Source organism: Geotrypetes seraphini, chromosome 3 (genome assembly GCF_902459505.1).
Source record: "Geotrypetes seraphini chromosome 3, aGeoSer1.1, whole genome shotgun sequence".
Classification (NCBI taxonomy): Eukaryota; Metazoa; Chordata; class Amphibia; order Gymnophiona; family Dermophiidae; genus Geotrypetes; species Geotrypetes seraphini.
The window spans coordinates 145,752,265-145,765,851 of record NC_047086.1 but is presented as its reverse complement, the minus strand read 5'-3'; the positions used below and the strand labels follow the sequence as shown (position 1 = coordinate 145,765,851).

Below are 13,587 nucleotides of genomic sequence, written 5' to 3'. Positions count from 1 at the left end.
ACTTGGGAAGTCACTTAACCCCATGTTATTATGAGAGAATCCAAATTCATAAATATAATCACAATAATAACTTTAATTCAACTTGCAACATTTAAATATTTTCATACAATTCATAAGACATCATTCACAACCTACAAACAGTAACGAACATAAAAATATCAGCAGGGAAAGCTTAATAAATCAGTCAATCATCCATGCCTAAGACTAGTGAATAAATAGAGAATAAATCAGAAAATAAAACAACTTAGAAGTCCAAGTGTTGCCAGTCCCAGTTCGTGACGAGTAAGTCCATAAAGTGCAAGTGCAGATACAGTCCAGTTTCCTGTCCTATCCTGGTAAGGATGCCTTGAATTTACTGATGAATTTAAAGAATTAGTGATTTTTGTATTGGTTTATTACTTGTTTTATATCATTTGTCTGCATTTTTGTTCATATGTGTTTTTCCCATTCAGTACTGCTCTTCCTCTTGAAAAAGACTTGATCGAAACACGGCTCGTGTTGAGGGAGCTGTATCTGTATTTGAATTGCTGCTGCTTGTTTCGAAGTTGGATTTCCCTTGTGGATTATGAATTGACTCTCTTGTGAAACACTTTATGAAGTATCTGCACTTGCACTTTATGGACTTACTCTTCACGAACTGGAACTGGCAACACTTGGACTTCTAAGTTGTTTTATTTTCTGATTATTCACTAGTCTTAGGCATGGATGATTGACTGATTTATTATGCTTTCCCTGCCGATATTTTTGTGTTCATTAATGTTTGTAGGTTGTGAATGATGTCTTATAAATTGCATGACAATATTTAAATGTAATTATTGTGATTATATTTATGAATTTGGATTCTCTCATGATAACATGTGATTGAATATTTGAGAATCTTAGTTTTATTAGTTATCTCTCTATTTGGTTTTGGTGTTTGTAAGTCACTTAATACTCCATTGCCTGAGGTACATTAGGCAAATTGTGAGCCCACCAGGACAGATAGGGAAAAATGCCTGAGTACCTGAATGTAAAAAAACATTTAGGCAATCTCCATTCACAGGCGGTATATAAGTAGCAAATAAACTTAGAAACTATTTGGTTTAAAAAAAACCAATATGAAACAGCATAACAAGATGGGAGATGTTCACATTTTCCATTTCTTATCAAACAAATGCACATTCCTAATTATAATGCCCTGGTATTGAACCGTGGTGTGACCATATCTTGAGTCCTACATGCAGTTCTAGTTACTTATCTCCCAAAAATATACTTCAGAACTGGAAGAGGTTCAGAAGGTGACACAAATAATTACCTCCCCCCCCCCCTCCTTTTACAAAGCCGTGGAAGTGTTTTTTTTAGCATGGGAATGCTCTGCGCTGCTCCCAATGCTCATAGAGCATTCAGCGTGCTGGCCTGTGCTAAAAAACACTTCCACGGTTTTGTAACATGGGGGGGGAGTAAAAATGGCTCAACAAGTTAGAACTCTTAGGCTGGCTTTTACAAAGGTGTGCTGCTGGGCAGCGCATGCTAAATGTTAAGCCACCCATAAAAATAGAATGGACCCATTAGTGACTGTTTTACTAAGCTGTGTCAGGTGCTAAATGCAGTTTAAATTAGCATAAGGCAGGATGAGCTCAGGCATCCTGCGGTAAGTGCCATTTTATCAAGCAGTAATCTACATGCTCAAGATTTTTACTTATTTGTTTGGGGGTGCATTCTTGCACTAATTAGCACAGTTATACAGTGGCATAGTAAGGGTGAGAGGCGTCCAGGGCGGTAGTGCACTTCCTCTGCCTTCTTCTCCGCCAACACCCCCCCCCACACACACACACACACACCACCACCACCACCACCACTGCCATGCATGCATATCCCTTCCCTTCCCCTGTATCTCTGTAACGTTCCTAGCATGAGCAGCAACCCCCAACCTGCTGTCGTGCCTGTATGGGCTCTCCCTCTGATGTCATTTCCTGGGCGCGGGTCCAGGAAGTAATGTCAGAAGAAGAACCGAAGCAAGCATGACAGCAGGTGCTCACTGCTGGGAACATTACAGAGGTATGGAGAAGGGAAGCAGCTTGCGCATGCGGCAGTGGGGGAGGAGGGCAGAGAGGAGGACAGGTGCCTCGCCCCTATCAAGATTGTGCCTGGATCCAAGATTGCCGATGGGGCAGCTAGCTGAATGTCCTGGCTAGACTCCCGACTAAAACTCTTGGTTTTTTTCCTTTCTGAGACGCGTTCTTACAAAAAAAATGCCGAAAAGAAGGGGCCGAAGTGCCGCTGTAGCCTCGCGGAGCCCCGACCCTGCCAGAATCGGCAAAATCGAGAAGTTAATCCGCCGGATGCAGGAAGTGTCGGAGGCAGCTTCGGCATCCCCGTTGGAGGCTCTCGTCGGCGAGCAGGAGGCGGTCTCCCCGGGATTGGAGATCTCGCTGAGCCCCGATGCCAGAGCACCTCCCCCTCTTCCTCAGACCGCCAGCTCCCCTCGGGTGGAGAAGCCATCAGAGGGCAGTGAGCTCTTGTCTCGTGAGGCTCTGGACAACAGACAGGGGAGACTGGATTTGGACTCTTGCTTGGAGAGTCCTGTGTTGGCTGAGGACATAAACAGCAGGAGGGAGCACAGCTTCCAGGGAAACAGCTTCCAGGAGGACAGGTCAGTTGTATTAAATCCTCCAACCTTGCTTGAAAAATCAATTACAATAGAGAAACCCCGAGAAATAACTCTTGAGGTGATATGGGATCTAGTGGCGGACCTGGCAAAATCTATTAAACCTCAAATTTGCCAAGTTGAACAAAAATTAAACACCCATGAAACATATGTTTAAAAGTTTACAAACTGATATGCAGAACCTCAAAGACTCAAATGATGCCACTAAACAACTTACTGAAACATTAATGAGAGATAATATAAATATGAGAAGAAAATTGGAAGCTTTGGATAATCTCTCTCGTAATAACAATCTTTAATCAATTTTCCTAGCGTGGCAACAATACCTCCGAGAGACATGATAAAAAGGTATATGATTGAAATACTAGGTATATCAGAAGATTTGCTCCCACCATTTACTCAGGTCTATTATTTGCCCATATGAAGGGACGAAGGACAACATCAAAAACCACAGACACCACAAGAGGTCCAACAGAACTTAAATATTTTGTTGATGTTGGAACTTTACTTGCAACTTTACTTCTTACTGTTGCTTTGGCACCAGATAAAAACTGGTTGCTGAAACTTTACTTCAAAAATAAGTTAAAAGAATTCTTGGGATTTAGAATACAAATGTTCCCAGATCTGGCACGAGATACCCAGAAACGTCGACGTGAATTTTTGATTTTGAAGCCGGGAGTTATTGCCCTTGGAGCTTCCTTCTTTTTACGACACCCATGTAAATGGGTGATATTGCATCAAAAGCAAAAATATGTTTTCTTTGACCCTACACAACTGACATCCTTTTTTGTCAGCTGCACACCTGAAAGCCGGGATAACAACATGAGTGCTCAATGTTTAATTTGGTCACTTCCTTCAGTTGATTGTATCCCTGTTTTCCTTTCTTTATATTTCTGTGTTTTATTTCAGTAGGCTCGCTGCTTTACTTCTTGGATCTATGATTTGAGGACTTGAGGTGGAGTTTAAGACTACTTTGTCTTGATTGTGGTTAATGTTAATTGGGAAACTTTATTTTCTTTAATTAGCTCCGCCTTTCTGTACAAGTGTATACTTGATATGTTTATGAAAAATGACTAATAAATAAATAAATAAATAAAAAAAGATTGTGCCTGGGGTAGACCACCCCTTCTTACACCACTGCAGCTAAATAGCCATATGCTAACTGACTAGCACGAGATTGCCACGTGAGCTCTTACCGCCTGCAAAATGTGTTGTGGCATGTGTTCATGTGATAACTTTTATTAATGGTCATTCGCTAATGGTAGAAAAGTGGGGAGGGAAACGTACACATCAACCTGAGATAGAATTGAGTTTATTGAATACACGAACGTTCAGCTATGCAGCTCTCTGAGCGATACGTTTTTTTACCAGTATTTTAAAATTGTGATATACAGTACTTTTTCCTTAGATGCTAAGTGCTTCACAGCCATCTAGTGGATTGCTATCTACACCCCTGAGGCAGGCCTCAGTTCTGAGGCCGAAACATAGACCATGTCAGGTCTGAAAGGATATGAAAGATGTACTGATGATAATTTCTATATGTGTTGTATTTAACAAATGATTGTATTGAATAAACTCAACTCTGTCTCAGGTTGATGTGTATGGTTCCCTCCCCGCTTTTGTTTTTCTGCATATTTATCGTGGGGTTGTTTGTCATGCTTTTTTGTACATAAGCTAATGCAAAAATGAAAAATTGGTCATTTTAAGCCTTTTGCAACAAATGACCTTAATGTGAAGGAAAAACCCATGTTAAGTCAGCTTTTTGCTGCAGCTAAGTAAAAGGGATCTTTTAAAACTGTAGAAGAGGCAGAAAGAAGATAAGATAGCGGTCTAAAAAATCTTGAGTAGGGTGGAACAGAAAAATAAGAATCAGCTATTTACTTTTTAAAGTGGCTCAAAAATGAGGGGATAAAGCATTAAACTAAAACACAGAACGTTTTAGCTGTATTTAAAAACAATTACATGTAAGTGGTTATTTTAGCTGTATTTAAAAACAATATTGTGATTTTTTTTTTTTAGTTCAAGTAGTTTTTATTGGTTTTATAAACAAGAGAAATACAGAAACAGAAGAGAAACTTCCGATAAAGCTACAGAAGTAAATCAGAGAGAAAGACACCATCAAGTATATCATATTGCATAATAACATAAATCAGCATAAAGGAAAACAACCGAAATACGCTACAGTAATCATGTGTTAATACATTAGCTAACATTAATGGGCATGAGTATGAGAGGAAGAAAAAGTTACAAGTGATAAATGATTACAGTAAAAAGGACAGTTAGCATATCTGAGTTTAAAATGAATTTATGCAAGTTTCAGAGGGAAAGTCCAAAAGAAAATTCTTAGCAATTTAGTCTGGGGAGAGCTGTCAGTTTTTTCCTGGTGTGAGCAGCAAGGAAAGTATCTGCTCCACAGGTTCGTGCTGGGAGCTTGTGAACTCGATTGACCACTGTCGGAGACAGGATGCTCATCTTAACAGACCTTTGATGGACCCGATACAGCACATCTTATGCTCTTATGAAACTGACATTCTTGCTTTCATTTAGCAAGTGAACTGTGACTTCTGCTTAGCCCACTTTAGAAATGCCAATGTGCTAATTTAAGTCTGTGGAGCCATTATGGCTATGCCTGAAAAAGCAGCTTTAATTGGCCTATAATTCTGCAAAAGTAAACTAGTGATTTTATTAACCCGAAGATAGAGATGACGAATACCATTATAGCTTAGAGGGAGAGTGTATAATGAAAAGCAGAATTACCATTCAGTATCATGTGCATAAATTATGAAATGGTTATAATGAGTTTTACTTTTCATATCATTTTATATTGAACTGCGATGTGAGGACAGGTAGACATACAGACATGTTTATGGTTTTTATTTATATCGCACTTTATCCAAAGCGAGTTCAAAAAACATATACATAGTTAAAAAAAAAACCCCATAAAATACACATAAAAAACAAACCACTCCAGCCTCTCATGCAATACTTACTCCCATGCCATAATTACCCACCCCAGTCGCTTTATATTGTTTATACACTCAAGTTGTAAAACTATATTTTCTTCTCTTTTAGCACCCATATTTCATCTGACAAAACAGGTGGTGTTTTAACAAACGTTTAAACGTGCTAAGATTCCCTTGCTGACGTATGTAATAAAGAATGACACGGGGACCGTTTACCGCGCTAAACCGTGGTCACTGCAGTAAATCCGCAGTAATGGGGACATTTGCAACTGGTTTACTGTGGTCCTGTGAAAGTGGTGAAAAGTCTTGCTCCTTTGGTAAAAAAAAATTGCGCCTGTGTCAGACTCGGCATCTCCTCCCCAGCTCCTCTTGGGCCTATTTTACCTTCAGGAGCCAGTCATGCCACGATGAAGACAGAAGGAACCCAAAACCAAAGCCTGAGACCAATGTGATTTGAAGAATAAAATTACCAGACAACAAAAGGTAGAAAATAAATGTATTTTATATTTTGTGATTAGAATATTTCAGATTTGAAATATGTATCCTGCTAGAGCTGGTATTAGACTTAACTGGGAACCACAAAGCCCAGGCTGTGCTTCTTTAGCTTCCAGCTGGCTTAGGGCTCTCTCTGACCAGAGGGCAGTTGCCCTAGTTGCTGTCCCCTAACACTATTCCTGCCATGTATGACTCAAGTATTCTGTTAGCTTGATTTTTCTATGTATCATTCTGAAGTAATTTGGTTTGTTCATTTTTCACAATAGTGGAGGGGATATTTGTGAAAGGGAGGAGAGACAGGGGTTTTGTTGATCCTTGCTCTGTATTATTTGTGTTTATAAAATGACAATTGTACAGAATAGTCTCTTTTTATACTTTAATAAAATAAGTTCAGTATAAAATCATAACTATTCAAGGCTTGTGCGGGTGGGATCTGACAGTTTGCAGGGCGGGAACTTGCAGGGCAGGGACGGGGACTGAGCTCGCGGGGATGGGGCAGAGATGGGGACTGAGCTCGCGGGGATGGGGCAGAGACATGGGCGAGATCACGGGGACGGGGCGGGAACGGTGATACATTTTTCCCCCGTGTCATTCTCTAGTATATAACCTGGGAGTTTATTTTACTCTGCTGGGCCCGCACATGAAAATGTCGCAGCCCTCATGGTTTGCAACTGCAACTCCTTTCTAGATGGTATTACCAAATCACCGTTACCAGCAGAACGTAACTTTAGGAGTGAAGTCTGATATGCGATTACCTCTGACAGGTATCGCGGTGACAATCTATGTATTGCTAATTAGGTTAGCCACAGCAATTTATACCTCATTCTGTACTCTACCTTAATCCAGTACAACCCTGCTAAGCTGATTTCACCACATTCTCCGGCAATGAATTCCAGAGTTTAATTGCACTTTGGGCTCCTTTTACAAAGGTGCGCTAGCGTTTTTAACGCACGCACCTGATTAGCGCATGCTATAGCGTGCGCTAGCTGAAAATCTACAGCCTGCTCAAAAGGAGGCGGTAGCGACTAGCGCATGCGGCAATTTAGCGTGCGCTATTCCACGCGTTAAGGCCCTAGCGCGCCTTTGTAAAAGGAGCCCTTTGTGTATGTCAGGAGTGGTGTTGTGCCCCAATACTATTAGTATTGGCATTCTTTTCTTTTCCTTATTATTATTTGAATAAAGTATGTTTTCAGCTAAAGAAAATTTGAGTATATGGGTAGTTGCTAAGAAGTGTTAAGTTGGGAACATATAATGCTCATTATGTTCATTATATGTCCCCACCTTGCTACTGCCAAAGTGCAGTCCCTTGAATCCACATTTAAGTTACATGTAAGTGGTTATTTTTTATATGCATTAAAAAAAATTTTTATATAATGTGGAGAGGTTTTTATGATTCATGATGGAGGTGTCGGCAGTATCTTTCCCTCTCCTTCACAGGAGGTGTTAGGTTTTGCTGTTTGGCCTTACTACATTATATTGGATATAAATCAGTGCTAAACTCCTAACTTTTTTCCCTGCCTTAAATCTGTCCCTATTGCTACCCATTTTTTATGCACTTAAATTTAAGAGTTTAGTTTAAATAGTATGTTAAAAATTATGGGGGGTCCTTTAATCAAGAAGCAGTAAAGCCTTTTACCACTGGCCAGCAAGGGAAATGCTCCAACGCTTATAGTTTCTTAAAGTTGACCCAATCTGTGCACAAACTGCTCAAACTGACAAGAAGACCACTGTAGGGTTTAAGTCATGACCCTCCTTTACTCTCCCAGTGGTCATGTCCCCCTCCCACCACCCAAATAGGACCCCTCCCCCCCCCGACATCTCCTTACATCCACCTCACATCTCAATATCCAGGCAGATTGTTCCACAGATGTATACCAGTGATACAAAACATTTTAGTTTTTGAAGTGGTGAAGTGGTTAGAGCTAAAGCCTCAGCACCCTGAGATTGTGGGTTCAAATCCCATACTGATCCTTGTGACCCTGGACAAGTCACTTAATCCTCCATTGCTTCAGGTGCATTAAACAAAGTGTGAGCCCACTGGACAGATAGTGAAAAATGCTTGAGGACTTGAATGTAAACCACTTAGGCTATAAGTAAATACTTAAATAAAATATTGAACTCCTATTTCCGTAATTGCTGTTTGTCTCATCCCACCACCCCCACCCCTGATCTTAGTGTCCTTCCCGGTTAATAGATCTCCCACAATGCATCAAAACATGCTAGGGCCAACCTATATAAAACCTGGTGGACTATCGTAAGAACTTTGTGCTGTACTCTCTGTCTTATTGGGAGCCAGTGAAGTCGTTTCAAGGCAGGTGAAATGCGTACCATTCTAGGTGAATTTGTAATCAGCCTAGTAGCTGAATTCATTACTAACCGCAAGGCCTTATTCTTTACATGTATCAATCCAAGTTTTAGATATTAAGAAAGGTAGTTTTATATTAGGGAAAAAATATGTCAATTGATCATATAAAAACAGACAATTTGCAATAGAGTAGAACAGTAACATGAGATGTTACTGTTTTTATAAGTAATACTACTCAAACTAACAAAAATCAAAAACGATAAACCACACAAAATGAAATGGGCTAATAATCAACTTGTTTCTAATAGAAGATCATGGCTATATATTCAGTGCAGTGAAAGGAGGAAAAGACTTCAACTGCTCAAGGAATAAGGTATAGACATAAACTTGCCATAAAAACCTCCACATAACCTGCATATTAAATATAATTTAAAACCAAAATTCTCATTTAGGGGTCCTTTTACTAAGGTGCGCTAACCGATTTAGTGCACGCTACAGATTAGCACATGCTATGGGTGCCTTAGCATTTAGTGTGTGCTAAATCGGTTAGCGCGCCTTAGTGAAAAGGCCCCTTAATTAAATGTCCAAAAATCAAAATACTTTGCTAGAAAAATACTTAGCTAAATTCAGATGAAAACTATTGTATTTTAAGTAGGATCTTCTGTATTTATTAGCTGAAACCACACTTTTATCCCCAGTATACTTGTGCTGCTGTTCGTTCTTGTTTTTTATAATCCTATCTCTCCATTACTCTCATTTAAATGCTACTACCTAATCCATTCTCTTTTCTCGCTCTATCTTCCAGACACCTATTCACTGAGGCATTTAAAAAACTAAACCTGACTTTCTTTTGATGATATCATGAATATTTATCATCCTTACTCTTTACGATATAATCAGAAAAGAATAGAGAGAGAGGTCCATGTGCCAATGGATATTATTATTAATTTCCCTGTCAAATTCACACCAGTATTATCTACCACCCACATGCTAACTGGAATTAATATGGGCTTCTTCTATGCATATTAGCATTAACATTGCCAAGGGTTCTTCAACATTAACGCTAATATGCAAGAATATCAGGGCAGCATAATCAAAAGTATATTTGGCCTACATTAGGCATCTAGCTTCAATATCTGTGAGGATTAAATGCTGTCTTGTCTATGTAACCCATTCTTGTCCGGATGTGTCCTAAGAGGTTCACTGCATTTAGAATATATTAAAAAACCCCTTTTATCACCGGCCACTGTGGTAAAAGCTCAGAACCTTATAGAATTCCTATGAGCATTTGAGCTTTTACCGCAGCGGCCGATGATAAAAAAAAATCAACCTAATGCAGTTTGATTAAAAGGGGGGGTCTAAGTTTGGTTGCCTTCCATATGTAAGCCAGCAGGGACTGGGGCTTGGAATGAGCTTACAGCCTAGCACATCGAAACAGACTGCTCCTGCCATAATTACTGTAATTGGTTCCTGCACTATCCACAAGTTTCTGGCCCTGGGGAAGAGGAAAGAGGATAGGAAGTGACTGGAAAATGGTGAAGTGGACCATTATGATGTACTAGGTGCATTCTTTCTAATTTCATATTCTGCAGAGTAAACATGCATGGCTCAATATTCAAAGGGTTTATGCTCCTAATTTCAAGAGTTATATCCTAAATTGGCCTCCTTTAAATAAAAAAAAACTGAATTTACTAGAACTGCATCCAAAAGTAATATTCAAAATTTCACTGAACTCCTAAATTTAGTAGTAGAAAAAGCAAAGTTGAGCAAGATTAGTATTACTTAAATCACTTTATTGAATAAATCTTCAAAAAGATAGAGGATATGAAAATTTACAAAAACTAAAATCTATCCCACGTTATGAGAGAAGGTAATCTATATAATTCAGAAATAAACTATTAGGAAATTTAGGATGCAAAATCCAAAAATTAAGGTGTAAGAGAATTTTTCCCTATCACTCCTCTTTACAAAGATAAATCAGCTATTTTAACCCTTCATGCAATTTAAGAAATTGTTCCAATTGAATTGGATCCCAAAAAACAAAATCCTTACTTTGGAAGTTTAAAATGCATTTACATGGAAACTTCAAGTTGAACGTGGCACCTAAGGCTACAACTCTAGCCCCACCTTTTACTAAACCACGATAGCGGTTATTAGCACAGGGAGCTGCGCTGAATGCTTTGCACTGTTCCCGACGCTCAGAGCATCAGGAACAGCGTAGAGCATTCAGCGCAGCTCCCTGCGCTAATAACCGCTATCGCGATTTAGTAAAAGGAAGGGGGGGGGATAGATTTCAAACCCAAAAAGGTTTTACATTTGAGTTGAGTTGCCTTTGCTACATCTGGAAAAATAAAAACATTAGTACCACAAAAGACTGCCATCCCTTCCTTTACCCTTCCATCCTTGCTTCTCCTTTCTTTCCTTCTTTCTAATTATGCCCCATCCCATTCCTCTCCTCCCTACACTTCCTTCTCTCATCTCCCTCCTTTCCCTCTTCTCTCTACATTCTCTCCACTTTTTATCTTCCCCTCTATAAAATCTTTCATTCTCCTCCTCATACCCTCCTCTCCTAGCATTCTCCTATCTCTCAAGTACCCTCTTCTCAGTGCATTTTTTTCTCTTTCTTTTCCTCCTCCATCATTTCCAGAACTCACTCACTCTCCATCTTCCTCCAACCCCTCCTGGCACAGGTGTCATCTCTGTGGGTGCAGTGCTTCTTCATTGCATCCAGGAAAGATCATTTCTTTCGTGTTTAGCACTTGCACTTCTAATAATTTTGAAAAGTAGGTGCCTATGCCACCTGACATAACTTCTCTTTCCGTCTCCCCTCCAGGTGCCTTCTCTTTTCCTCTCTTGTCCCCCTCCCCTGGCACGCGCCTCTTTAAAGACGCTTATCAAAACTCCAATTGAGTCCCCAAACAAAAACGGGAAAATAAAAACGCTTCTAGGAAGCGATACCCCATTTTTTCCTCTTGTTTTTTCTCCCCCTCCCCTCATTTTATTTTCATTTATACAATGTAATTTAAAAACTTTCCCTTCCCTTTTCTTCCCTTTTATCTCATACCCCTGTAATCAAGTCTTTGTTTTGACCTCATTCACCCCTTTTTCATTTAGAATTTTTGTTTTCTCCTTTTTCTCGATATAATTTTTTTATAATTTTTTATTTTTATCTCTTTATTATTGTAAACTGAACAGATACCTGTGATGGTTGGTATATCAAAATATTAATAAACTTAAAACTTCACACAGTGTCTGACGATAGAAATACAAAAACCTGCCTCTTCTCTCTGCCTCAGCATCAGACCCTTCTAATATAATTCTTGTAGATAAACATGGTCAAGTGAGAGAAGGGGACATCAGCTCCTTGCCTCTCTGCTATTCCAGCTCTTCTTTCTACTTATTCCTTCCTCCCTGTGTCTAGCATATCGCTTTCATCCTTCCCCCCACCAATATGGTCCAGCATCCTCTTCTTGCCCTCCAACATGGTCTGAAATCTTCCCTCTCCAGTCTCTTCTCCTCCATTCCATGTTCCTACTCTGAATTGGTCTTGCATCTAGCCCTCATGTCCCCCTCTCCCCAACAAAAAGGTCCAGCAACTTCATTCTCCTTTTGTTCCAGCTCTCCTTGCCCAACTAGCACCTTCCCATCTGATCCATAGTGTAACTCCTAAATTGTCAGATTTGATGCGTTAATAGCCTAAGACCTTCTGAGCACTCACTTTTCTATGAAACTATATAACTACAGTAGGGATATTCATTTATTAGCACATTGATGCACCTTAACAATTTTGCATGTGTTAAATTGATATAATGCTTCTTAAGTCCATTTGCATATGTTAGTAACCTAAACAATGTGAAAAACAAAAATGTTTGTACTCTCCATATACCTAACCCCCTCTTTTACAAAGGTGCGCTATGCTTTTTAGCGTGTGCTAAACACACACTAAATGTTAACATGTGCATGTTATCCTATGGATGCGTTAGTGGTTAGCACATGCGTTGATTTAGCACACCTATGTAAAAGAGGGCCTAAGTTGCAATGGTTCAGACCAAATTTCCCACATTATATTAGTTTATATCGCTTTCCAATTTGTTCTCTTGAAAATATTTCTTTCTTGTGAAGTTTTCTAATTCATTTGCATTTAATTTATGTTCTAGGCTTGTGCACTGGAGAGGCAAATCTTTGACTTCCTTGGTTACCAGTGGGCACCAATCTTGGCAAACTTTGTACACATTATCATAGTGATACTTGGCTTGTTTGGAGCTGTTCAGTACAGGCCACGATACATAACAGGAGTAAGTACAAGTCTGTCCTTCTACTTGATTTTACTGTCAATATTAGTATAAATATGTGACCCACTGAGCGAAAAGGTACGAGAAGTGAGGATACAAATAACAGAGATAAAGGATATAAAATTTTTGAGGGGCAACGTTCATTTTCAAAGTTTTAGAGGGCATAATCAAAACTTTGAAATATCCCAAAATCTGCCAAAGTCAGCACTTGAATGCCTAATAGCAGGGGCATCCAAGTGCCAATAATCAAAACCAACTTTCTGTATGATCAGAAGCACTTCTAAGCCACTGTACATCCAGAGCTCAAAGGGGAGTGTTGGAAGGTGTGTTTTGGGCGGGCATCAGGCAGGCATAGACCTGGATGTCCCGAGGGAATACCTGAAGCTTTTCTAGGCAGAACTTAGTTATAGGAAGTTAGACCTGTTTTAGTTGCATCTAAGTTCCCCAAAGATGCTCAAACTGACAAGAAGACCACTGTAGGGTTTAAGTCATGACCCTCCTTTACTCTCCCAGTGGTCATGTCCCCCTCCCACCACCCAAATAGGACCCCCCCCCCCCCCCCGACATCTCCTTACATCCACCTCACATCTCAATCTGTATTCTTTGGAGGAAAGGTGGGAGAGGGGAGATATGTGCATGAGTCGAGTCTCTTTCATTTGAAAAGAAGCTCTGGAATGAGAGGGCATAGGATGAAGTTAAGTTAAGAGGTGATATGCTTCAGAGTAATCTGAGGAAATACTTTTTTACAGAAAGGGTGGTAGATGCATGGAACAGTCTCCCAGAAGAGGTAGTGGAAATAGAGACTGTGTCTGAATTCAAGAAAGCCTGGGATAGGCATGTAGGATCTCTCAGAGAGAGAAAGAGGTAATGGTTACTGTGGATGAC

At 39.8% G+C, this 13,587-nt stretch overlaps 1 protein-coding gene across 2 annotated transcripts in view; it reads left to right on the top strand.

Annotated features, from left to right (window-relative positions):
• The window catches only part of NKAIN2 (sodium/potassium transporting ATPase interacting 2), a 1,107,699-nt gene that overhangs the window by 485,429 nt on the left and 608,683 nt on the right, over positions 1–13,587 (top strand). For both annotated transcript variants that reach the window (XM_033938936.1, XM_033938937.1), the window contains exon 2: positions 12,568–12,705. In XM_033938936.1, coding sequence (XP_033794827.1) covers positions 12,568–12,705 — 138 coding nt within the window. The remainder of the gene's footprint in view (positions 1–12,567; positions 12,706–13,587) is intronic.